At 58.0% G+C, this 24,163-nt stretch overlaps 9 protein-coding genes across 9 annotated transcripts; 6 read left to right on the top strand and 3 right to left on the bottom strand.

Annotated features, from left to right (window-relative positions):
• Positions 1 to 169: 169 nt before the first annotated feature.
• WHR41_06171 (uncharacterized protein) lies at positions 170 to 2,584 on the bottom strand (the record flags this gene model as incomplete). The annotated part of the gene is made up of 1 exon (XM_069374776.1): positions 170 to 2,584. One exon carries the CDS (start codon positions 2,582 to 2,584, stop codon positions 170 to 172), a length of 2,415 nt encoding a protein of 804 aa, XP_069228046.1.
• Positions 2,585 to 2,876: 292 nt separating this feature from the next.
• On the top strand, positions 2,877 to 4,477 carry WHR41_06170 (uncharacterized protein). The gene is made up of 2 exons (XM_069374775.1): positions 2,877 to 3,163; positions 3,220 to 4,477. Exons 1-2 carry the CDS (start codon positions 3,086 to 3,088, stop codon positions 4,117 to 4,119), a joined length of 978 nt encoding a protein of 325 aa, XP_069228045.1. The 5' UTR covers positions 2,877 to 3,085; the 3' UTR covers positions 4,120 to 4,477.
• A 224-nt stretch (positions 4,478 to 4,701) lies between these two features.
• On the top strand, positions 4,702 to 5,676 carry WHR41_06169 (uncharacterized protein; the record flags this gene model as incomplete). The annotated part of the gene is made up of 1 exon (XM_069374774.1): positions 4,702 to 5,676. The coding sequence occupies one exon, from the start codon at positions 4,702 to 4,704 to the stop codon at positions 5,674 to 5,676; it is 975 nt and encodes a 324-aa protein (XP_069228123.1).
• WHR41_06168 (uncharacterized protein) lies at positions 5,664 to 7,640 on the bottom strand. Its single transcript, XM_069374773.1, has 2 exons — positions 7,183 to 7,640; positions 5,664 to 7,126 (listed from the first exon to the last, which is right to left on the bottom strand). Exons 1-2 carry the CDS (start codon positions 7,565 to 7,567, stop codon positions 5,745 to 5,747), a joined length of 1,767 nt encoding a protein of 588 aa, XP_069228124.1. The 5' UTR covers positions 7,568 to 7,640; the 3' UTR covers positions 5,664 to 5,744.
• Positions 7,641 to 7,773: 133 nt separating this feature from the next.
• Positions 7,774 to 10,225, top strand: WHR41_06167 (uncharacterized protein; the record flags this gene model as incomplete). Its single annotated transcript, XM_069374772.1, has 2 exons — positions 7,774 to 8,117; positions 8,186 to 10,225. The coding sequence occupies exons 1-2, from the start codon at positions 7,830 to 7,832 to the stop codon at positions 10,223 to 10,225; spliced, it is 2,328 nt and encodes a 775-aa protein (XP_069228128.1). The 5' UTR covers positions 7,774 to 7,829.
• A 138-nt stretch (positions 10,226 to 10,363) lies between these two features.
• RPS3 (40S ribosomal protein uS3) lies at positions 10,364 to 12,130 on the bottom strand. Its single transcript, XM_069374771.1, has 4 exons — positions 12,080 to 12,130; positions 11,334 to 11,604; positions 11,108 to 11,274; positions 10,364 to 11,053 (listed from the first exon to the last, which is right to left on the bottom strand). The coding sequence occupies exons 2-4, from the start codon at positions 11,574 to 11,576 to the stop codon at positions 10,630 to 10,632; spliced, it is 834 nt and encodes a 277-aa protein (XP_069228129.1). The 5' UTR covers positions 11,577 to 11,604; positions 12,080 to 12,130; the 3' UTR covers positions 10,364 to 10,629.
• Positions 12,131 to 12,533: 403 nt separating this feature from the next.
• WHR41_06165 (uncharacterized protein) lies at positions 12,534 to 15,809 on the top strand (the record flags this gene model as incomplete). The annotated part of the gene is made up of 1 exon (XM_069374770.1): positions 12,534 to 15,809. The coding sequence occupies one exon, from the start codon at positions 12,534 to 12,536 to the stop codon at positions 15,807 to 15,809; it is 3,276 nt and encodes a 1,091-aa protein (XP_069228130.1).
• A 482-nt stretch (positions 15,810 to 16,291) lies between these two features.
• WHR41_06164 (uncharacterized protein) lies at positions 16,292 to 18,138 on the top strand. The gene is made up of 4 exons (XM_069374769.1): positions 16,292 to 16,494; positions 16,576 to 16,729; positions 16,795 to 17,565; positions 17,645 to 18,138. Exons 1-4 carry the CDS (start codon positions 16,316 to 16,318, stop codon positions 17,930 to 17,932), a joined length of 1,392 nt encoding a protein of 463 aa, XP_069228131.1. The 5' UTR covers positions 16,292 to 16,315; the 3' UTR covers positions 17,933 to 18,138.
• Positions 18,139 to 22,098: 3,960 nt separating this feature from the next.
• On the top strand, positions 22,099 to 23,686 carry WHR41_06163 (uncharacterized protein). The gene is made up of 2 exons (XM_069374768.1): positions 22,099 to 23,135; positions 23,197 to 23,686. Exons 1-2 carry the CDS (start codon positions 22,372 to 22,374, stop codon positions 23,297 to 23,299), a joined length of 867 nt encoding a protein of 288 aa, XP_069228125.1. The 5' UTR covers positions 22,099 to 22,371; the 3' UTR covers positions 23,300 to 23,686.
• The last annotated feature ends 477 nt before the right edge of the window (positions 23,687 to 24,163 follow it).

Below are 24,163 nucleotides of genomic sequence, written 5' to 3'. Positions count from 1 at the left end.
TCAGCAATCGTGAGAAACGTTCGGATGGGCGCATTGTAAGGTCTCATTACGTGAGAGCTGACTATATGGATATTTGGAATGCTTCAATCGTGCCTATCAGTAGATCTTTGACTTTTTCAAGCGCTTTCGTCGTAAGGTAGCCGCCAGCAGACCACATTCATCACGCCCATCAAGCCGATGCATCAACCTGCATAACCTCACTCAAAGGCACGGCAGGCACAACGCTCTCCGGCACCGGCACCTCTGCATCTACAGCTCCCTTCACCGTTTCTCCACTACCACCATCGACCTGAATCCCCAACCCATGCACCTCCACACTCCCCTCGCCCTGCAACTCCCCACCCGCCCTAGCCCTCATAGCCGCCCTCTCACGGATCTCCCGCTCCTCACGATCCAGCGCCCTCATCCGGTCCCCATTATCCCCCATCTCAAACCGCGCGTCATCCGTCGCCAACTTCTGCCAATCGTGATGCCGCGCGCACTTCTTCCTATCGCACACCTCGCCCGCCTGCTCCCCCTGCTCCACATCCGCCATCTCGTCCGCGCCCTCGACGGCCAGTGTCTCGAGCTCGAAAGCCCTTACGCCCGCCGCGCTCGCGCGCCACGACGCGAAGCGCTCCTCGCTCCACTCCAGCCGAGGGTCGAAGCCGCAGTAGTCTTTTGGCTTGAGCTCTTTTTCCGTGCAGGCGCGGGCCGCGGCCTGCTTGGCCATGTTGATGAACTTCAGGCGGTCTTTGAGCAGCTGGTGGCGGGCGCGGGAGGCGTTCTTTTCGCGCGCGATGGAAGCCAGGGCGGCCTGCTCGGGGTCCGTGAATTGGCTTTGGGGCGCGGCGGACGAGGAGCCGTTGGCCTTGCTGTCGGGCGTGGCGGGCGGGCTGAGGACGCCTTCGCCGAGTTTTTTGAAGTCGGTGAGGGAGTGGGAGGAGTCGAGGAGGGCGCGGACTTCGGAGGGGGCGAGGACGCCGCCGCGGGCGCCTTGGTCGGGCGCTGCTGCGTGGGATTCCGGCGCGTGATGGCTGGGCCTGTGGCGGGTGGAGCGGTTCTTTGCGGCGGCCTCGCGGCCGCGGGTGTTGGCGGTCATCTGGCGGAAGAAAGCGACGCCGCATTCATCCGAGCAGTATTTGCTGCCCTCTTTGCCGGTCTTGTTCTTTCCCACGCGCGCGGGCAGCCTGCAACCTGAGCGACGGCACATGCGCTTCCATGTTGTTCTGCCGATGCCGGCGTCTGTGCAGCGCGGACACATGTACTTGTCTATGAGGTTTTTGTCCCGCTCTTCAATGCCGACGCATTTTCCGTGGAACCAGTCGTCGCACGTCCCGTCGCAGCCAATCATGAATGTGCCTGTGTCTGGTCTTTTGCAGAGACAGTAGAGGTCGTCGCTGACGGGTGTGCCTTCCTCCTCTTCCTCCTCTTCTTCGTCATCGGGATCCATGGAGCCAGAGCGGTTTGACGGAGCGGGGGATGAGTTGATCGGTGTGCCCTTACCGCTGCCTGTCTTCAGGCCGGGCTTGGATACGCGAGAGGAGGGTGTATCAGAGCGGATAGATTCGACCTTGCGCTTCTTCGCGGGCGGTGCCTTCTTCGTGACAGTCGCAGTTCCCTTCTTCTTCGGTAGAGGACGCTTCTTCGGGACAGTGGACTCGGCGAGGACATCTTCGGTGGAGGGCATTGGCACAGACGATTCCCTGAGCGGCGACTGGTGTCTAGTGCTATTTTCGCGCTTGAGCGAGTTGAGTGTCTTTGAGCTGGATGGTGCCATGTCGTTGAGCTGTACTGACGGACGTCTGGCGTCAACTGGGGAGGTAGCTTGTGGTGTCGCGAGAGGCTCTTGCTTGATGTGCGCGGGCGACAGATCCCAGTTGTCTTCCTTTATGGCATTTGAAGGTTCGGAGATTGACGGGATTGGCGCATGGGATCCAGAAGGCTCGGTTTCAATGTTTGGTTTGCCTTCTCTTTCAGTCTGTGCTAGTGAGCCTCCAGACTCATGTGTCGCCGGTCTTGAGCCAGGCGAGAGCTGCTCGCTCACAAGTGACGGCCGCCTCACCTTATCCTGTGTCGGCGATGTCACATGCTGCATCGGCGGCAACGTGAAAGTCGCATCGCCTGCGACGAGTGAGGCTTTCCTCTGCTCAGGCGAGCGTGATGCCACATGATACTGGTCGAGGGTCGGCGAGCTCATTTTCCTGTGCGCATCGGCCGGCGGAGGAGGAGGCAACTCAATGTGCGAAATGTGCGAACTACTCGGTCGCCTGTCGATGGATTCCCGCCTCACGTGGCGCTCGCCCTGAGGTGCTGTGTGGCCGTTCCATTGTGTTGGAGGCGGCGCGGTGCTGGCGGAGAGCGATGCTAGCGCATGGATAGCGTCCTGCGCTTGCGGCGGGCTCGTGCGGTGGATGTTCGGGGGAGGCGTGTATTGCGGGAGACTGACGTGATGCTGCTCGGGGGACTGGAGATGGGCTTTAGAGGGCGGCGATTCCTTGCGCAGGCTGGTGGGAGACCGCTGGCCTTCCTGTTGCGCCTGGTGTTGCTGTTGCTGCTGCTGTTGCGCGTCGGCGTTGAGCAGCGAGGACAGGCTGAACGACATGATGGTTGGCGCGTTGCGCTAGCAGCGCATGGCATGCAACGGACTGTGGTGACGAACGAGATTATTGCGCATTCGGCGCAGAGCAATTGATGTGCGAGATCTTACGGTATGCGCCGGCGCAGGGCAGCTGGTGTGACTGTTACTCGCGATGCAACGCGGTGCTCTGCTGATCGTCGCTGACGCCAGCTCGAGGTCGAGACACAGCAGGCGGGCCGCGTTTTGTGTTTCGGCCCCGCCTGATGCTCGCTGGCCTGCAGGACTCGCTGGCTGCAGCTCCCCCTCGCCGTCCACCAATGCCACCACCCTCAATCTATACCACCTCGCCCGCCTGATACCTCCCTGCAGCTCGCCCAATATCGCTTGTGACACGCTTTCCGCACACGGCAAGACTGCGGGGTGCTTCATAAACCTGCCTCGGCCCCGGCGCGTGCATATATCGATTTTTCATCTGGCGCTCAGCAGCAGCAAGCACGTCACGAACTCTCCGCCACATGCTGTGAGATGTTGCCGTCCCACCTGGACCTTGACCTGGACGCCGTGGACCTCGTCCGACTGGCCTTCGTAGTAGCCGCAGGAGGCGTGAGCATTCAATCTGTAGATTTGCACGCCTGAACCCAGGCTGATCGAAAAGGTAGGTTTATCTTGTTTTCTTTACTCCGGCATTCCGCTCTCGCTTCCTCGCCTACGGTGCCCGCGCATCTTCGAATATCTCTTCAGCCGAGCAGGAGAAGCGTGCCTCCCACAAGTCCGGCAACGCTATCGAGACCGCCTTGGACCAGCTGGCGACCCTGGAGGTCCCTCACAGCTGGTTCATATCCTTCTATGCTGTCTCAGTCTGTTGCTCCCTTATCTGCGCTGCCGACTATGTTCTCTCCGGTCCCGTCACCACGCAATTCGCTGCTCTTATCAATTCCTGGCGCTCTTCCATAACCTTCAACCAGGTCGTGATCACCTGGATAGCCGTGCTCGCCCAAGGATGCCGTCGCCTCTACGAATGCCACGCCTTCTCGCGTCCCTCAAAGAGCACCATGTGGGTTGGCCATTGGGCTATCGGCCTAGCCTTCTACGTCGGCCTGAACATCGCCATCTGGATCGAAGGCGCACGGGCACTGCAAAAGCACAAGCTCACGCTGATCGATTTATCGATTCAAACACCGAGCTTTCGCACATTCGTCACGCTCGCCGTCTTCATGTTCGCTTCCGGCATCCAGCACGATTGCCACGCGTACCTCGCCTCTCTCAAACCAACCGGCGCCAACAACAAAGATGGAAAGACCGACTACAAACTACCCAATCACCCTGCTTTCCACCTGACTTTGACGCCTCATTACTTCGCTGAATGTATCATCTATCTCTCGTTGGCAGGTATGGCCGCGCCATCGGGCCAATGGCTCAACGGCACGGTATCATGCGCTCTTTTGTTCGTAGCTGTCAATCTGGGCGTTACTGCGCATGGGACGTATGATTGGTACAGGCAAAAATTTGGCAAGGAATCTCTCAGAGGCAGGTGGAGGATGGTACCGTTTGTCTTCTGATAATCGGGAGCTATCTTGAGAACAAGTGTCCTCATCCATTGAACCTTGGAACTCTCAGCTTTCAGCTTGCGCCAAGTTTGAGGCATTTGCTGCAAACATGCCCGATTGTTATGTGCAGCCGTGATGCACAATTACCAATCACGCCGAGTAATTCACATACTGCGCGTCCAAACTGTTCCAACACACCCACAATTTGCCTCGAAGCTTCTGAAGCATTGCTGCGGGAGTTGTAAGCTTGACGTCCCCAGAGCGCAAGCCGCGGTCACCGAGCTATACAGCTGCTTAGTCAAACTTGCTTGGACATCAGGCGACCATCCACCTCCAGGCTTACGCCCAAGAACCGCATTCGCGCGAACGTACTTGGCATCATGAGAGTACCTTTAGGCAGAAGAATAACAGAATAATGCAAACCAAACCTCTAGTATAAAGAAGCAGCTCCATCCCATCACTTCACCATCGTTTCCCAACATCAACACCAGCTCTCCAGGCCCTCACAAGAACACAATCCAGCAATTCAAAGCAACACACCAACCCAACAATCCAACAACACACCCCCAAAAAAAACACACACAAACCTTCACCATGTCCCCAAAATCCATCCTCCTCACCTCCGCCAGCGGCACGATCGGCCGCCTCCTCATCCCGCACCTCCTCTCGACCACCCCCGAATCCACCCGCCTCATCCTCCCCACCTCCTCCGCCACCCGCCTCGCAACCACCTACCCTCCTGCGTCCTTCCCCCGCCTCACCATAACCGAAGGCCCCGTCTCCGACCCCACCTGGCTGGAGTCCCTCTGCCGCGAGCACGCCGTCGACGCCGCCTTCCTCAATCTCGGCGGGACCGACGAGCTGTTCACGACGCTCGGCGCGCTGGACGCTTTTGGGAGGGCGGGCGTGAGGCATGTGGTTTACTTGTCGTGCGCGGGCGAGTTTACGAGTCCGGAGGGCGCGGCGGCGATGTTGAAGAGGGCGGGTACGGCGACGGTTATTGTCAAGGTGGCGGTCGAGCAGCGGTTGCGGTACGCGGAGTTGCCGTTTAAGTGGACTGTTGTGGGACCGACGCTGTTCTTCGAGAATGATCTAAGGACGCCGGAGTTGTTGGTGAAGGAGGGGTTGTTGCCGGAGCCGCTGGGCGAGAGGGGGGTTAGTAGGGTCAGCGCGCGGGATATTGCGGCTGTTGTTGCGAAGGTTATTGAGGATGGGGGAGAGAAGCTGGGCGGGGCGAAGGTGAATGTTGGGACGTTGAGGAGGTGGACGGGCAGGGAGACGGAGGAGATTTGGAGCAAGGCGTTGGGCAGGGAGGTGAGGATGTCGAAGGGGGATGAGGAGGGGTTGGAGGCGTATGAGAGGGGGTGGTGGGAGTTCGTTCCTGGGGCGATGGGCAAGGCGATTGGGAGGGATGTGGCGCTGTTGTGTAAGGTTTGGCTTGATGAGGGATTTGGGCTGGAGGAGGATGAGTATCGGTTGCTGAGGGCGGTGCTGGGGAGGGATGTGGAGGATTATGGGGAGTGGGTCGCGAAGATGGGTAAGGAGTTGAAGGAGGGCGAGGGAAAGTAGGCGGACTGCGCTGCTATTTCTGTTGACAGTATTGATCAGCAGTCTAATGGAATTGATTGTCGCGTTCTCTAAAGGCTGAATCCTTCGTCATGGAACCACACTTCCCTGCCTCGCTTGACCCACGGTGTGACTTCTCGGCGCAGACTCTGACTTAGAGAGTTCGGTCCGCACACGATGATAGCGATTTTCTCCTGGCTGCCGTGCGAGAAAGTCTGCTCGACCAGTCGACGTAGATCTGGACGGCCCGTGTGCAGTGGTAAGTCGCTGCGTCCGGTGGGTGCAATGTCATTTCCAGATAGCAACTGCTTCTGCTCTTCAAGTTCAATCGCGTCTTCAGTCTCTCCGACAGCAACATCTCCATTGTCTTCTTGATCGAAAGCAGCCTCACTGCCAGCAGCGCCAAGGCCAGTATGGCAGATCTTCAGACGCTCCGTGAAGCCGTCTTTCTCTCGCTGATCTTTGGGTATCGCCCAGGTGACCTCAGCTTTGGACCTTGCGATCCACACGCAGCTGATCTTCTGCCGTCTATAGCTGCCCTTACTCGGGCTGAGATCCGCGAGTAGTTGTCTGTAGAGAGGAACAATGAACGTCGCGCCGACGCCACCAGCAACGAAAAGCACACGATCGTACTGCATCAAACGGTCCTCATGCGTGTTAAGCCCATATGGACCTTCGAGGGTGAGCTGGGTCTTGGTATCTGCAGAAGCACCTTCGGCACTCGCGAGAAGTCTCCTCGTGTTCCCGTCTGCCACTCGAGCGACGAATTTGATAGTTTTGTCAACGCCTGGTAGAGAGGCGACGGTGAACGGGTTGCTGCGAAACACTCGCAGGAGCGACTTCCGTCCCAGCGAGATGTAAGCGTGCTGTCCGGGTACCGAGATTTCCGCTAATTGCCTGGACGCCTTCGAAGAGTCCATCGGGATCGTTATCTCCACAAGAGAAGTGTCCGGCACAGACCTGATGCTTCCGCGAAGCTCTCTAGAAAGCACCCAACGAACCGTGACATTCAGCACGTAGACTGCAAACGTCTCGTACAAGTATATCCGGATGTGGCTGACGTGAAAGAATAGAACTGGGAGCAGGGCAGTAGCAAGGGCAACGTGTGTTGCGTAGAAGACACGATAGCTCCATTTTCTGACTGGGCCAAGAGCCGTCGTACCGATGGCGACGAAAGCCACGACTGCTACGACACCGCACAAAACGTATGCTTCTTTGAGCTTGCTTGCCAGCAGATTGTTCTGCACGTAGAAGTTGAGGTAGAAAGCTGCATGAAGGATCACCAAATACGTGACGACACGTCCTAGCAGCTGGTGATAAGCATTGAGGGTTTCGTGTGATGCTCGAGTGAGGACTTGAATTGGCGACCACGAAGACTTCCAGACCAACAGGTATTGAAAGGGTAATTGCGAAGCGCCGACGATGCCGAATCGTTTCGTGAGATGGAGATAATCTGCGACAAGTTGTGTAAGCTGCTGCTTGAACGCTGCCAACAGTAATGATACGCACCTTTGCCGGTCTCTGCAAAGCACAGCCCCAGTAGCCAAAACGTCCATAGCGTAGCAGCAGTCACCTGGCCTTGAGTGCCGAGATGATTGTTGAAGATAGTGCAGGGTTCACCAGCCCACCACGAAAAGCGTCGCCACCAATACCCGATTGACCGCTGGCCAGATTGATTTTTGTGCGAGTGTTTGACGTGCGGCGAGCTAGGCACATCAGTGCCATTCCTCTCATTTCGCTTCTGACTGATCCATTGAACAAGGAATACAAGTTGTATCGCGAGGAGTATCACGCCGGCAGAGGCTTGTGCGATCAAGCCGTACGTATCGAGCAGCGTTCGGCGTTGGTGTTTTTGGGCGTCCGTGAGGTCGACGAACTGGTATGGCCAGCCCATCGCGATGAGCCGTACTCAGATTACCACTAATAGAGACTCGCGACAGGTGTTTGCAGCCAACCTCAAACGTCGACGTCAGACGGTTGAACGCCTTCAAGTCTCACCCTCGTGGCTTCGGATTCATTGATGCCGACTCGGCCAGCTGAATGCCGACCCTAGCCAAACTCTACAGTAGGGCACCTCCACCTTGCTTGACCTCCACCACCATAACCCCACCATACGAGCGCTGTACGCAGTGTCGGCGAGAACACTCACTCCAACCATGAGAAGCCTTGCCGACGCGAAACAAAGCTGGGAAGAGCTCAAGCAATATCCATCTCTCGCCGAACTCAAAGAAGCCGTCCGCCTCGACGGCCACCTTTCAGCACCCAACAACGGCCTGCGCTCCGCCTGCTGGAAAGCCTTCCTGCTCTTCGACAACGTCGACATCGCATCATGGCCACGCACCCTCCAATCCTCACGTTCCGCGTACAACTCGCTTCGCCTGCACTTCCTGCAGCACCTCGAGAACCCAGATGAACATGCCGATCCGCTCAGCGAAGAGACAGACGTAAGCCCGCGTTCCGACGTTGCCTCTCTCTCGGCGTGGTCTGACCGATAGCTAAGATGTGATACAAGTCGTCATGGCCGTCCCTCCGTCAAGACGAAGAACTCCGCGCCGAGATCCAGCAAGACGTCGACCGCTGCATACCCGAGAACCTCTATTTCCGCCAGCCAGATACGCAGCGAATGCTGTTGGACATACTCTTCGTGTTCTGCAAGCTGAACCCAGACTTGGGCTACCGACAAGGAATGCATGAGCTGCTGGCGCCTATGCTTTGGGTTGTGGAAAGAGATGCTTTAGATTTGGGGCAAAGTAGCAAGGCAATGGGAGAGGATGCCGTGATCCGGACAGTATACGACGCAGACCATATCGAGCACGACGCCTTCGCGCTCTTTGGCCAGGTCATGCAGAACGCAAAGAACTTCTACGAACAGACGACGCATGCTGCTGCAGAGAACCCAATGGTGTCACGGAGCAAACGAATCGTGTTCGAGCTCCTACCTAAGGTTGACCCGGATCTTGCCAATCATATGGAGAGGCTTGACATCATGCCTCAAGTCTTCCTCATGCGATGGATCCGACTGCTCTTTGGACGTGAATTCCCGTTCGACGATATATTGACCATGTGGGATGTCATCTTTGCCAACGACTCCTCATTGGAGGTGGTGGATCACATATGTCTGGCAATGCTGCTACGGATACGGTGGGAGCTAATGGAGTCTGACTACAATGGTGCTCTGACATTACTTCTGAGATACCCACCACTACCCAAAGATTTTGCGCCTCAGACCCTTGCGTTAGACGCCCTTTATCTACGAGAGCATATGCACACAGAGGGCGGAGGGTATCTGGTACTCAAATACACCGACAGGCCTCTGCAACCTGGCGACCGTCCTGCAACGCCCCCAGCTCTGCAACGCAATATCACAGCTTTCTCCGGAGTGAGTGCAGCTAAAGCTGCATTGGGTCGTGCCGGCTTATCACCAGAGAGTCGGCCAAAGCAAGCTCGCAACATAGAGTCCATTTTCCAGTCCGCGGCGAAGAACATACAAACCCGCAGCGAGCAGTTCAACATTGGCAAGGCTGTACGCAATGCTGTGGACGAGGTTCACCGCAAGGCGCAGGAGATCAGCAACGCTCCAACCCCATCCTCGCGGAATCGGGGGCCACGGACTGCGTACGGTTCCGTCCTACACAAAGTCAAGGAGCTAGAGGCGAGGAACGCGCAGTTGGGCAAACTGCTCGACGCTGCTGTCGCCGATCTTTGGGATTATCAGAAGGTAGCTGCAGAGGACGATCCGCAAAATAGCAAGGCATCCCAAGAGCCGAGCTCCTCGCTTGAGAAGCTCAGCGTGGCCATCGCCAAAGTGCAGTTTGTGCAGGTCTACCTTGGAGATTCAAGCTTGCCGTTACCCGCTGAGGAAACAGATAACAGCGCAAGCCTGGAGAGCTCTCAATCTGAGGCTCCTAGGAGTTCAGCGCCTGAAAAGGCTGCGACGGATGACAAACAAGCCGTAGCATCAGCATCTCAATCGCCCAACATTCCAGCTCCCGACGACAATCCTCATCCTTCCTCCCAGCCCCAGGCCAACCACGAAAAGCTCGCCGACCCGTCCACCTTCGACGACGACGACGATGACGACGACCCCTTCGCCCTCGAGTCCACCCCCTCAGCCCAGCCCTCCAACCCTCCAAACATCACCGTCAACCAAGCGCCCTCAAGCCCATCCCCAGAACACCAAACCCAACCTCCACCCTCGCCGCCCACCCCCCGTCCCTCTCTGTCCGAAAGCTCCTACTCCTGGATGCTCGGCAGCAGCGACTCCACCACCAACGACACCAGCGCCCCCTCGACTGCAACCAGCACGCGCAAAGCCTCCCCTTCCCCGTCCTCCTCTTTCTTCGACGACCAGCGCCGCAACAGGGGTTTCCTGTTCGGCGACGACGAAGCCGGGGACGGGAACGGGGGTGCAGAAGAGGCGACGGCGCAGCCGCCTACGCTGAAGGTCGTTAGTAGAAGGGGAAGGGCGCATAAGAAGAATTTCTTGGGGGCGGGGAGGGATAGTGTGAAGGAGGGAGAGGGAGGTGGGATGGAGGGGGAGGCGGCTCTGTAGAGAGTATTGTGAAGGATGAACTTCTGGCATTGGATTGATGACAATATGACTTTCTGGGCTCTGAGCGATGCTTTCTGTTAGGGTATGGGCCTGCTTTTGACATGGTGAGGTTTGCGTTAGATTGGACGATGCCGACGCTTGCTGTGGTTTACGGAAGTGTGAGCATTATATCGTACACCTAGAATTGCATACACGAACAAATTGTGCGAGAAGCTCACAGCCAGGTGAAGTTCGAAACCAAACGTAGATGAATTTGCACATGGAATCATCTCTTTTGCAAAGCTACGTGCGCTACCTGCATCAAAAGGCGCACGAATCGCTCATGGTGAAACTTGAAACGCCATCCATCCCGTAAAGATGAAACCCCGCCGCTAGCGAAGCACCCCGACTGCACAGCTTTATTCCTAGTACTGCTGCTCGGCGGGGGCCTGCTCACCCTGCTCCTCAGCCTGCTGCTGCTGCTGGAGCTGCTGCTGAGCAGCCTGGGCCTGGGCGGCCTTGGCACCGTAGTCCTGGGAGGTGGGAGCGAGCACGGGCTGCTCCTCCTTGGGCTCGATGATGGTGACGGAGTCGGGAAGACCCTTGCCGCCGGCCTTCTCGCCGGTGGGGTCGGAGGGAGAGGAAGAGGCGCGCATGATCTTGACCTTGATACCGAGGACACCCTGGCGGAGGAGGACGTGGCGGGTGGCGTGGTCAATGAAGTCCTTAGCGGGCTGACCGGAGTGGATCATGAAGCCGTCGGTGAACTTCATGGACTTGGCACGGGCGGCGCGCAGCTTGCCAGAGACGACAACCTCGCAACCCTTGGCGCCGGACTCCATGATGAAGCTGAAAGAATTGTCAGATAGCGGTCTTTGCTGGAAAGTGGTGGGAATTGCTTACCGGAGGACACCGTAGCAGGCACGACGGACGGCAAGACCGTTGAGGAGCTTGTAGCGGAGGGACTCGCACTGGGCGACAGCGGAAAGACCGCGGGACTGGACCTTGGCGGCGTAGAGGGAGACGCTGTCGGCGGGGAACTTGTAGCGGTGGGTGATCAGGCTGGTAAGCTGTGGTATTTGTTAGAACTTGAATCCACCTCCTGATCGATATGCCGCAATTGACGTACCTCACGGATCCTCCTGCCCTGCTCACCAAGAACCTCCTGGGTGTGGGTGGCGCGGATGATGATGTCGGTGACGGTGGGGGTCACGCGAACCTCAACACCGGAGTAGCCCTCCTCGGCCAGCTCGCGCTGGAAGAACTCGTTCAGCTCGGCGTAGAAGACACCGTCGGCGATGAACTTTCTGCGCTTGGAGAGGTTGGCGCTGGCGTTAGCCATGGTCTGCGCGGGGGCGACGTTGGACTGCATCTTGGCGGGTGGACGGGATGAGTGACCACTGGTGAATCGTTAGTGGTTGCTCAGAGGTGTTCTGAATCTCTCCGGTGCGTTGCCGTGTTCTGAGACTGCTGCTGCTGCTGTTGCTGTTGACCAGAAATTTTGCGCAGGTTGTGTGATGTGATCGTTGTCCTGATACAGCTCTGCTTCGCACACATGAGGATTCGCGAAATCTTCGCTGGCACAAGAGCACTTTGGTGGGTGATCAAAAAGCCAGAAAGAATTTCGGTGCGCGCCGTATCCTTCTCTGCCGAACACTTCGAGGCCATATTCACATCATGGCATTGTCCCCTTCGCATCCACCAGAGCCTGATCCCTCCTACCCCAAGTCGAATGTTTCCAACATTTTGCAGATCGTGTCGTGAAATCGCCGGGCCAGTGTCGTTTTCGGTCGCCGTTGGTGCAGCAGAATCGTCCGGTCGGCAGCAGCAGTAGCAGTCTCAATGGCGTCGCAGCAGAGCAGTATGTGCACTCACCTCGGGGATTGCTAAAGGGTTAGTCGTGGATAATCGTGCCTGCCAGCAATCGCAAAGTTCGTCTCGCCCGCCAGTGTGATATCGAATTCAGTAGTGCTGCCCGCCAAGATGTCTGTGCCCGCGGATAGTCCCGCTCGGTGCAGCAAAGCTTGGTGTCACATATCGCGGTCGACGTCGAGTTCGGCCAAGCTCAGAGTCACACAGTCTTTGAGTTCAGCGTGCAGAGCGGAGCCACCGGCGCTCTCTCCCTGAGGCTGCCAGCTGCCTAGGGGAGTTGGGCTCATCGCCTGGCTGAACCCTGACGTGTTTGAGATGGGCGACGTCGCTCGTCCCTCCACTGCTCACCTACCAAACCTACTCCTCGCCTCCCATTCCGCGGACTAGCACGCCGCGCGAGGCATCTGGCCACTGCTGCTCCAGCGTAGGCGCCTGCTACCGGCAGCTACGACCGGCCATGGTTAAATCACATCTCCCCGCCCACATGGACAGCGTGCGCCAGAAGCTGCGCCCAAAACACCAACTCCTTGTCCTCAAGTGCTATCCTAGGCTCCCGCGCAACAGTGCTGCCGATGTCAACCCCAACGGATCCGAACTCAGCTACCTCCTTTACTATGCGAGCACTCGCCGAAGTAAACTGCAAAAAGTTGGCACATTCCTCGAGCGAAAGACCGCCAATGACGTCTACAAGGCGCAGAGCGCCCGCGTCCTCGTTACGTTAAAGATTTTGACCGCGTTACTGGAAAATAAGGTGGTTGGCAGTGCCAATGGGTTCAGTCTGATCGCGCCTTATGTCCTCCGGACGATTAGCGGGGTCTTGCAGAACACCAACGATATCAGTCTGGTTGAAGCCAGTCTCAAGACATGGGAGGTTCTTTGCAAACACCAAGATCCTGCCACTCTAGCTGCAGACCACGAATATCAAGAGCTTTACGAGGTTGTCGTTCGGCAATGGTCTGAGTTCGCGCAGAAAACCGCCTCGAAAAAGATTGGAAAGGCGACAACTGCTGTGACGGTGCCGGACGCAGTCCGCTTGAGGGAGGCAGGGCTTGGAGCTATAAAGGCTATGCTTGTTTCTGAGTCTTTGGCTTCGGAGGTTGGTCGTCAGCTAAACCGCACGATTCCGGCCGTGTTGAGCAACCTGCGTGGCGACAGCGCTATACATCTGGCACATCTCCAACGAGTCAGCCGGCGGAACGAAGAAGAGGAAAAGGAAAAGGCCATCCAGCGCCGGCAAAGTCTCAATACAGTGAGAACCGACCAGGGGACCGCATCTTTCGACTCGGATGCACGAGCGGCGGAGGGTACGGTTCAGGACGCGGACAAAATTGCCGAAGAGGGAGTCTCGGTGGCGGCTCTCGACTGCCTGAAGACGGTTTTCGAGACGGATGATCGCGCACAGGTTCGATCGGCTACCAATGAGGTTCTGAAATACCTGGTTCGCTACCAACTCGAGAACCGACCGGAGACATCGGTGTCCCAGAAAGCGCCGGCTGTTAATGACTGGGCCAGCTGGGCCGTCAAATTGTTCGAAATTATTACGGCTTGCACTGCCGTTCAAGACCGATACATCTTGCTTGTCACCGCTGCCGAAACTCTCACTCATCTGCCAGTCAATGACTCGGACCTTGCACAGCACCTTCTTTTGACCTATCTCATTGACGACATTCTTCGGTCTGATCTCAACCTGATCGGTCTCTCTGTCATGGACATTCTTCTGGGCCTGGTGCAACATATCCTTCGCGTTCTCCAACTCAGTGGTCCTCCAGGAACAGCACGCACCGCTAGCTCTGGCAACTCAAGCAATGAAGAGCTAAAAGACAAGCAGTCTCCGACTGCAGTCCCTTCTGCGCCGCGTGTTGAGCTCCTGACACGGCTGAAGAGTTGCATTGCAGACCTGGCCACGCATGTATACTACACAGACCAGATAGGTGACATGATCTCCGCCATTCTCCTGCGATTGAAACCGAATTCGTCGCCGACCGCGGAGCAGAGCCCTGCAGCTACCGCAGCCGCTATTGAAGAGCCCATGTCAGCCGTCTCGCAAAGTGCGACCAATATCAGCTTGACCGCGCGCGAGAGATCTCACTCTCAATCGGGAGGGTTCTTCACTTACGACACTGCTCGTCAAGTGGCCCTTGAGGTTGCAAGAGATGTGATGGTGGTTGCAAATAGCTCACGTACCCGTTCGTCGGGTGGCGTGGCGGAGAGTCGCAATACGGTCCCTCTGTCGACATGGGAAGGAACGCAATGGCTTCTGCGTGATCCTTCGCCGAGCGTGAGGCGCGCGTACGTTGATGCTCTGTGCACTTGGCTCACGCTCGAAACAAGGAAATCAGATGCGAAGATCCCGGAACCAGCTCAACAGTTCACGAAGAGGGCCAGAAGTGCCGATCCCAACGGTACCCTTGCGCGACGTGCCTTGTCGAACGCTTCCAACAAGAACCGGCAGAGCAAGAAGGTCCGCAACACTTTCTTGCAGCTTTTGAACTTGGCAGTGTACGAGAACGCTCTACACTTTGCAGCCGACTCGGAGAGTGACATGCTGTTGTTGCATCTACTCAACGTCACGTTGCTGCAAAGCCTGGGGATCAATGCCGTTCAAGGCAGCATGCCTATGATCTTTGCACTGCAAGAAGAGATACCGAACGTCGCCTTGCCCCTTGCGAAGATCAGGCTAGGCAGCTTGGTTCATGGCTACTTTTGGCAGCTCTGCGAACAGTTTGATGCAGAGCCTGAAGTCGTGGGCGAAGAGACGCATGCTGAGATTAGCAGGAGGAAGCAGCATGGCGTCTGGATGCAAGCGATCACTGTGCCCGCTGCCCCACTTGAGAGCATTTCTTCATACGCGAGCAAAAGCTCATCTGTGCCTGAGCTTTCGCCGGACAACATCGCACATGAAGATCTCAAGCCTTTGGATCACCGACCAGCGCTTGTCGAACGGATCGGAAACGCTTACTCGACGGTCTTTCTCAGCCCGCCAACATCCCCACCGACTAGTCCTGGTCGCAGCTTCTCAGTGTCAGCAATTGACCGCTCAACGTCTTACTTGACCGCCAAAACATCAGCGCCTCAGCCTTCACTGCCCGAGAGAGCCAAGGATGCCATGCTCGCCATTTGGACCAAGGACGCTTGCCTCGCAGCTGTAGCGGCTGCAGCTCCCAAGTCTATTTCGCTGTCTGGCACGCAATCTTCACCGCGAAATGGCAATCACCGTCAACTCCTTGGGGCGATGAACCCAGTCTCTTCCCGCAATAGCTCAAACCCCCAGATCGACTCTGGTCAATTCTCAGCGTCGCAGCTCAACGGAGACTCCATGAACTACAGACAGCAAGCCTTTGGTCGCACATCCGGACGCCTGGACTCTCGCTCACCCAATGGTAGACCCAGCGGCAGCACGAACGACAGGCGCAGCAGCTCTGCAGCCGGAGGTAACCGCGCCCTCCGCGTCGACGAGCTCAAGCGTGTGCTCGCAGGAGGTGCTCCGCCGTCCATAGCTCCAGCAAGCAGAGGAGAGCCTGCAGGGGACGACTCCGCGAGCGAGAGTCTCGTCGACGTCGGCGACGCGGAGTTGGGCAGCGAGAGCGACTACGGTCATCCCACTGAGCGCAGAAAGGTCTCCCGCAAGACGAGCAAGACTGATCTGGCAGCTTTGCTCGAGGGGATCGGGTTGGAAGAGACTGAGGAGGAGGGGCAGGGACGGAAGATGGGGATGGTCAGGCCGCCTTACTAGGCGGATCTCACTCTTTTCACTGATGGATTTCCTTTGATTTGGCATTTTCTCTTTCTTTGCGTCTTGTCTTGCGCGACGTCCGAGCTCTTGAGCTTTGAGCGCTCTCATAATGGGTGGGTTACGGAGGGGGCAGAGCTGTCTCTACAGAGGAAAGGAAGGGGATTTTTTTGGCTTGGTGATACCCAACGTTGCAACAGCATGGACGGATAAGCATTGTAGATAGCGCGCAATAAAAAGATTAATCTCATTGCAATCTCACTCTACATCTCGGTATCGGTTTCTGCTCCTGGTAATATTTTCAGTTTTCTAGTCTTGATCACCCCTCTCTCGCAATCGCCCATCTTCTGCTCTGGGAAGCGTTGTCCGCTATCTGCTCATCGTTGTCCCTCCCTCGCACCGCAAAGCCGACCTCGGTCCCTGCGTGGCCAGATGACGTGCTGAGGGCTAGAGGTCCCGCTTGCGATAGCGGGACCACAGCGCCGAAAGACTTCCAATCCACTCCCACCATGCTGCCGATGCTGAGACGAGTCAGCTTCGCCGTGAACAAAGCGAGACCGACTGCGCAGACTTTCAATACCCCAACATACACATCGGGACGCAGAGGTTCCGCGGTTTCAGCCATGGTGCAGGACAAGGATCCCTTCAAGCCGGCGCAGAGGGTCGCGGGGCAGAGGCAGGATGTTTGGTGAGTACCACTGCATACCTGGGGGATTGCTGGGGTTGGTTTGGGAGCGTTCTTTTGCTGACGGGTTTGCTTCGCGATCAGGTCTATTGTCAATGAGGCCGCTCAAGCCTCACCCGTCCAGCCCATCGTCAACATGGGCCAGGGTTTCTTCGGCTATAACCCACCGCAGTTCGTTCTCGATGCCGCTCACGAGGCGCTGGGCAAGGTCGAGTGCAACCAGTACTCTCCCACAAAGGTATGCTCGACACACGCTCTGGAGAAAGAGAAGGACAAGAACAGCCAGCTAATGGCACCCAGTAGGGCCGCCCCCGGTTAAAGAAAGCGATCGCAGACGCCTACTCGTCCTCCTTCGGCCGCACACTCAACCCCGAAACCGAAGTGACCGTGACCACCGGCGCGAACGAAGGCATGCTCTCGGCTTTCATGGGCTTCCTCGAGCCCGGCGACGAGGTCATAGTCTTCGAGCCCTTCTTCGACCAGTACATCTCCAACATCGAAATGCCCGGCGGCAAGGTCGTCTACGTGCCCCTGCACCCGCCCGCCAACGGCGCGAGCGAGACCACCTCCGCCAGCGAATGGACCGTCGACCTGGCCGAGCTCGAGAGCAAGATCACGCCGCGCACCCGCATGATCGTCATCAACACGCCGCACAACCCCGTCGGCAAGGTCTTCAGCCGTGACGAACTCCAGGCCATCGGCGACCTGTGCGTCAAGCACAACATCCTCATCCTCTCCGACGAGGTCTACGACCGCCTGTACTACGTGCCCTTCACGCGCATCGCGACGCTCAGCCCGGAGATCGCGGCGCTGACGCTGACCGTCGGCTCCGCGGGCAAGCTGTTCTACGCCACCGGCTGGCGCGTCGGCTACCTCATCGGCCCGGAGCACCTGATCAAGTACGTCGCGGCGGCGCACACGCGGATCTGCTTCTCGAGCGTCAGCCCACTGCAGGAAGCGACGGCGGTGGCCTTCGAGCAGGCCGAGAAGCGCGGCTTCTGGGAGGAGAGCAAGGCCGAGATGAAAGGGAAGCTGGACCGCTTCAACGAGGTCTGGGACGAGCTGGGTCTTCCCGTACGTCAAACAGACATTCCCTCCCCTAAACATCCCTCCCGTCTCCCAACCCACAAACTAACCAAGTCTGAAACAACAGTACTCCATCCCCGAAGGCGGCTACTTCGTCCTCGTCAACCTGTCCAAAGTGCAGCTCCCCGCCGACTACCCTTTCCCCCCGCACGTCGCCAGCCGGCCGCGCGACTTCAAGCTGTCCTGGTTCTGCATCAAGGAGCTCGGCGTCGCGGCCATCCCGCCCACGGAGTTCTTCACGGACGCCAACGCGCACACGGTCGAGGACTGGCTGCGGTTTGCGGTCTGCAAGCCGGATGAAGTCCTGGAGCAGGCGAAGGAGAGGCTGAGGGGGCTCAGGAAGTACATCAAGTGAGCGGGGGAGGGGCGTTGGAAGAACCAAAAAGTCTACATAGAGAGCTACAAAGGAAGACTTGGGGATGGACGATAGAATTGGAGTAGACGGAGTTTCGAGCCGTGACATTAGTCTTCTCGCTTTTCGTCGCCTTTCATCCTCCATGGCCAATCAATGGCTGTCTTTGCTCGTCCCTTGCAGAATGACACGAAAGATTACAATAATAAGTTCCACTCACTCTGTATCGTATCATTACGTGCCGCCACCTCCCCTCGCCCAACCTCCCGTAGGCATCACAACTTGCTCGTGTATGAAACACCGCACCCTCACCGCTGATTGGCCCGGCTCCTCCCGGCGCTAGCTCCGGTCCCATTCCATACATGAGCCTCAGCCTCAGTCCAGACTTCAAGTGTTCGAAGCAGTTCAGTAATCTCCTCAGAAGCCCAAGTGAAAGGCAAAAGAAACATCACCTCCTGATTGGATTGGGGATGAAAGACGCTAGCTGCGGGCAGGTTGGAGCGAGGCCCTCGGTGCGAGTTGAGTAATCTACACGGTAGTAGGATGTGTCGAGGCTCGCGAGCTGGGCGGGGCCTCGGTATCGCGAGGGAAGGAGTTGGTTTGGTTTGCGGGGTTGAGTGGAGGTATGGGAGGTGGCGCTTTCGAGACCTACCTGGTGTACTTCCTGGGCCTGATGGTACGGCAGACGTAGCTCGCTCGCCGTGCTCGACAGCGTAAGTGAGGTACTTACATATACTTGGGAGGAGAAGAGACCAGCGGCGCTGATTGGCCCGGTCGCTCCCGGAGCTAGCTACGGGCACTCGTGCCGAGTCTTCAGTCTCGCGCCGAGTTTCGATCCGAGAGGTCGTGGTCTCCATAATGGTCGAACAACTCATATTATTCGTCAGTATCGCTCTCGGTGGCTCCATACGTTCGGCCCAAGCGCCATGCTCGCCAGCGCTCAACGCTAGCTGTGGACTCTCCTACAAGCCAACGGAAGCGATGGTTGACGCTATTCTTACTTCGAAAGCTGACAGGTTGAGCGGTGCTCGACGCTAGCTGCGGACTCGCGTACGAGGTGACTCAAGGAAGTCCCGACATCTTTTTATACCTTGACAATTGGCTGGTCTCGCAACGCTCGACGCTAGCTGCGGGATGTCGCACGAGTAGATGAAAGGGGTGGTGTAGGATGGTTTACCTGCGTGATGGGATTGCTCGTCGGTTCAAGCAGATCATGACCGGTCTGCCGGATTTGCTACTCTTTCGGAGCGTTCAGAGTCACTGCAAGGCGCACGGAGACCAACGGACCACTTACCTCTTCAATCGTAGATACTGTACCTCTCTTGTCCAGGCAGACCTGCTCGCGCTCGAAGAAAGCATGGACTCTCGCACGCAGATGGAGCGATATCCCGAAGATGGCGGACGCTGTCGCTTCGTTCCAATCACAATCATCTTCGCGTCAGTCGCTTGTCCGTGATCATCTCTTTCCTGCACAGCCTTGTTCTTCACGCCCTCGACGAATACGCGAATCGTTCAACCTGTCGTCGACAGAACCGGATCGACCCCGAGCAGAATCGAGAGCCGAATCAAGCTGCCTCGAACGATTCGTTCCATCAATCGATAATCCGTCTCCAAAGGCCGCGCCAAAGCTCCTTGATCTTGTCGAATCGTCAGGATTCGACTCGTCGGTCGTCCACCTACGGCTCGGAAAATAGAGCCTGCGGATCGCCAAAAACCCGTGCTCGTTCGCACGCGAATCAGTAACAGAGACAGCGAACCACCGCGATCGCGAAGATTCGTCAGTCGGCTATTCCTGGGAAACAAAAACACCATTGCAGTCTCAACGACGATTCCAGAACGCCGCTGACATCGTCCGATGGCGCGTCCTGGCCCGTCGGGGATGGTCGTTTGCAATGATGGACGGATGTGACGGCTTTCCGGGTGAAAGTGGGCGATGGGAAATTTGAACAAACGCGTGGAAAGGCGAGCGATCAGCGGGCCGCAGGGAGCGAGCGATGAAACGACCAAAAAAAAAAGAAGATCGCGGCCCTGCTGAGCGAATGAGGCGGCGCGAATGGTGTGCGAAAAGGCAAAAGTGAAACGCGATTTACTACTGCGCGCGGGAAGACGGACGGGCAAGCACATACATGCATGCAGGTACCGGTGGGCGGGAAAGAGGGCCAAAACGGGGCTGCATACATATGCGGGCGGCGACGATGACGATGAACGAATCCGTCCGTGTGATGAAGATGGGCCCTGCCGCTACTACTGCCTGGCAGTCAGAGTTGGACCTTGCTGCTGTCACTCCTGACTCTGAGCACGTTCTTGTTGAAGACGGACCGGAGCTGGCTTTGTCCGGCTTGGGGATCTGGGATGCTGGTCGGCGATCTTTGGGCGAGGGAGAGTGGAGACGGGGGGTGAGGGCTTGCTTGGTAAGATGGTGGCACTGTGGATGGTTGGGTTCGATGATCGTGGTGGGCGGAGAGATAGAGACAGACGTGGAGGCGGGCAGAGCGCACGCGAATAGGAGAGCGGTCGTCAGCTTGCGCGATGCTGAGGCTCAGCGCGTGCTGGGCATGAGACTGTGTTCGGCACGCGTGATAGTGATTTGGAGCAGGCGTGCCGCAGAGTGCTCCAGCGGTCGCTCGCCTTCGCGGAGAACAGTACATAGGATTGCTGGATAGGGCGGGCCCAGGCGTGGGCAGGGCTATAGCGCTCCGTGGCTGACGACGCTAAGGGCGGCGGGTCAGGAGGGATGGCTTGCGTGGCTTCGGGGAGATTTGGCAGTAGACGTTGGACGGTGGTAGTTGAAGAACGCCCCCGACTATCGATATGTATAGATAGAAGCTGGGCCGCCCGCCCTGCCGTTCCTCCACCGGAAGGCCGAGACGAGGCTGTGTGAAATACCGCTGTATTTCTTGGGTTTTTCTGGGGAAATGCGCAACTCGCAATCTCGTGGACGGTCGGCTTGGGGAGTCGGCGAGAACGTGCGGCGGGCTCCCAAGGCTCTTGGAGAGCTTGATAGGGAGGCGCAGTGGGAGTTGACGAGATGAGATTGCGACTCCTGGACGTCAACAGACATGTTGAACTGCTTGTTGATGCGGCCAGTGCAGCTGATCAATATGGAGGTGAATAGGCCAGCACTATGGGTGTGGCTCTTGCGGCTGCGACGGGATGGTTTGTCGACAGAGGGAGCACCAGTAGTGAGCTAGACAATGGCATCATCACCAAATAGGCGACATGCCGAGTCGCCGACGAAGATCCAGATGGGTCTGAAATCAACCAGATTGGGACGAGTGGCAGCGCCGCAAGCAAGCGATAGAGAGGGGAGGGGCTCCAAGGGCTGTCCCCTGTGGTGCACCGCCTCGCTTGGTACAGCGGTGCTCAGAGTGCAGCTCCACTCAGGGCGGTGCGTGCCTCAGACCGATCTCCGCGACAACGCGCGTCCGGGCAGGCAGGACCCCACGGCAGACGGGCGTGCGGCACACTGACGTCGGAGTGTCTGAGTGTGCGACGGGCAGTGGGAGCGGCGAGAGCGGCGAGAGGCCGCCATCCACGCACGCATCTTCACCACAGCGCGCGGCGGGCTGGTTGGCGGATGGCGCCCCTGAGGCAGGCACAGGCACAGGCACAGGCACAGGCACACGCGCACAGCACGATCGACCCCAGCGCGGGCCTTCAAGCGTGCAGCGGGTGTGGCGGCGCTAGCGGGACTAGCGCAGCCGCCGCGCGGTGCAGCCATGCCTGTTCCTGGCCGATCGTGTTTCAGCGTGGAGAGAGCTGGGAGAGCTGGGAGTCCTGGGAGTCCTGGGAGTCCTGGGAGCCTCAGGAGCAGCTGGCAGCCTGATCTGCCGTGCATGCGCCGTGCCTGGCGATGGAAGGGCGATGCAGGTGCTGTTTGCAGGTGTTGCAGGTGTTTCCCATCTCCTGGAAGCGCAAACACCACCACCACCACCGCCTCCTCCTCCTTCTTCTCCTCCTCCACGCCAGCACGGGCACTCACACGTCGGCCACCGCCACCAGCGCCGCGCGCATGTGACGAGCGCGACGAACCGTTGCCATCCATCCGCACGTCCGCCGTTGGCGCAGAGCCCAGCGGAAATTGCGCCCTCGTTAGCCCGCGCGCGGCCAGCACGGCCAGTCGCACGGCCAGGGTCCGCATGCCCGCCCGCTAGTCCACCGAGCCCACCAGGGGGCCTGCCGGCCTGGAGCTACGCCTGACGCTCACCTACGCCCGACCTGTACATAAGCGCCTGCACCGCGTTTCACCACTGCCTCTCTTTTCCTCCTTCACGCACTCACACCACACTCACCACACGTGCTCATTATCGTCTTTTAATTGACCTCGGTCGTCCCTTCTTTCCCACCACCAGCCAAGCTCAGTCACTCTCTCGTCTCTTTACTTCATTTCCAACCAATCAACCAACCCTTTTTCAAACCAACAACCAACCAACACCGTCAAAATGAAGTACACCATGATCGCCGCCGCCCTCATCGGCGCTGTTGTCGCCATGCCCGCCGCCCCGGCCGCCTACGGAGAGTCCGAGAACGTCTACGGCACTGAGGTCGCCGCCCAGCAGACCTCCGCCGCCCCGGCCCCGACCTCCACCTGCACCGACGAGGCCGAGAACGCCGTTCCCTACACCAGCGCTGCCCAGAGCGCCGTTGTCGAGACCAGCGCCCCTGCTCAGTCCGCCCCGGCTTACTCTGCCCCCGCCTACGGTGGCATGACCTCTTCCGCCAGCGAGGCCTCCCCCGAGATGCCCAAGGACACCGCCGCTCCTTCCATGCCCGCTGGCTACTCCGCCCCCGCCGCCGGCTCCTCCGCCCCGGCCATGTCTGCTCCCGCCTACGGTGCCTCCTCCATGGGTGCCTCCGAGGCCTCCCCCGAGATGCCCAAGGACACCGCCGCGGCCTCCATGCCCGCTGGCTACTCCGCCCCCGCCTCCAACGGCGCCATGACCGAGACCATCAAGGCCACCTCTTCCGTCATGGTTGCCAACACCGCCACCATCCCCGCCTCCATGGAGACTGACGCCGCCATGGGCTCTGCCTCCATGCCCGCTGCCTCTGCTCCGGCCGCCTCTGCCCCTGCTGCCCAGCCCTACGGCTCCGCCGTCGTCCCTGGCTCTGCCCCGACTGCCGCTCCCTACCCCCAGGGTGGCTCTCCCTCTGGCATGGCCGCTGCTTCCGGCACTGTCGGCGCTGCTGCTCCCTCTGGCACTGGGTATGTTTTTACCGTTCACATCCCTCGCTCTTCCATAACATCAAGCTAACAAATCTCCCAGCTCCATGGGTGTTGACTACAAGCCCTTCGAGGGCGCCGCCAGCTCCGTCAACGTCGCCGGCCTCTTCGCCGGTGTCGGTGCCATCGCCGCTTTCTTCCTGTAAATCAGGTAAAAGAACAGCGCGGTAGTCGCAATTTGAAGCGAGAGAGGATTTACCAATCATCGGACCCGACAGCCCTGGACAACATAATTCTCGATACCCCTCTCCCCAATAGATTCGACGAAACAAATGCAATCAGGGCTTTACTTTTCAAACAAGCAAGCAAGTCTCGTCGTCCGATCTCTCGCTTCTCTGCAACTCATTTTTCGTATTCCTTTCCGGGACGAATTCCGACTTGACGGGAGGCATAAGGGGTGCTCTTTTGTTGGCTTCGCTTTTTCCATTGAGTTGAATTGGTTTAGTTGTAATTAGGGGGATCCGGCAGTCCAGCCTCATGGGTGCCGGTGGTTCTAGCTCTTAGAAGAGAGTATTGGTTGTTATACCCAGATATCACGGTCGGCTTTCTTTTTTTTTCGTATCATCTTAATCATTGCGCTGTTGGTTCTCTTGCTTCGAACGTTTGCTTTCTCCCGCGTTTTGTGACAGTGCTGAGTCCATGTCTCCAATGCTGTACTTCCATCGTGCTCCTGTCTGAGCTTCCTAGCAAGCGAAACGTCCAGTCTGCCATCGAGCGCCTCTTGTAGATGTGATGTGACATGCTCGCAGTTGACACCATGCTTGCTCAGCCAGCGTCGGTGCCTGAGCCACGCAGAATAAATAGCACCACTGCATTTCGCACCGATTCTGCATGTGCCATATTTTTTCACGAACGCGGGATAATCGCATGTCGAAACGCAGACGAAACGGCGGGTCCGTGGCGTCCCGGGCTGTTTGTAGGTGTGGTAAGGAGGGTTAGGGTTGGGGTGATGGCGTTTGGAACTTGTTGGGGCTGTCGGGTTGGCGACAGGTGTGGATTTGGATTTATCG

This window comes from Cladosporium halotolerans, assembly GCF_011745625.1.
Source record: "Cladosporium halotolerans strain TM138-S3 chromosome Unknown Sca22, whole genome shotgun sequence".
Lineage (NCBI taxonomy): Eukaryota > Fungi > Ascomycota > Dothideomycetes > Cladosporiales > Cladosporiaceae > Cladosporium > Cladosporium halotolerans.
This window is presented reverse-complemented; position numbering and strand designations above follow the sequence as displayed.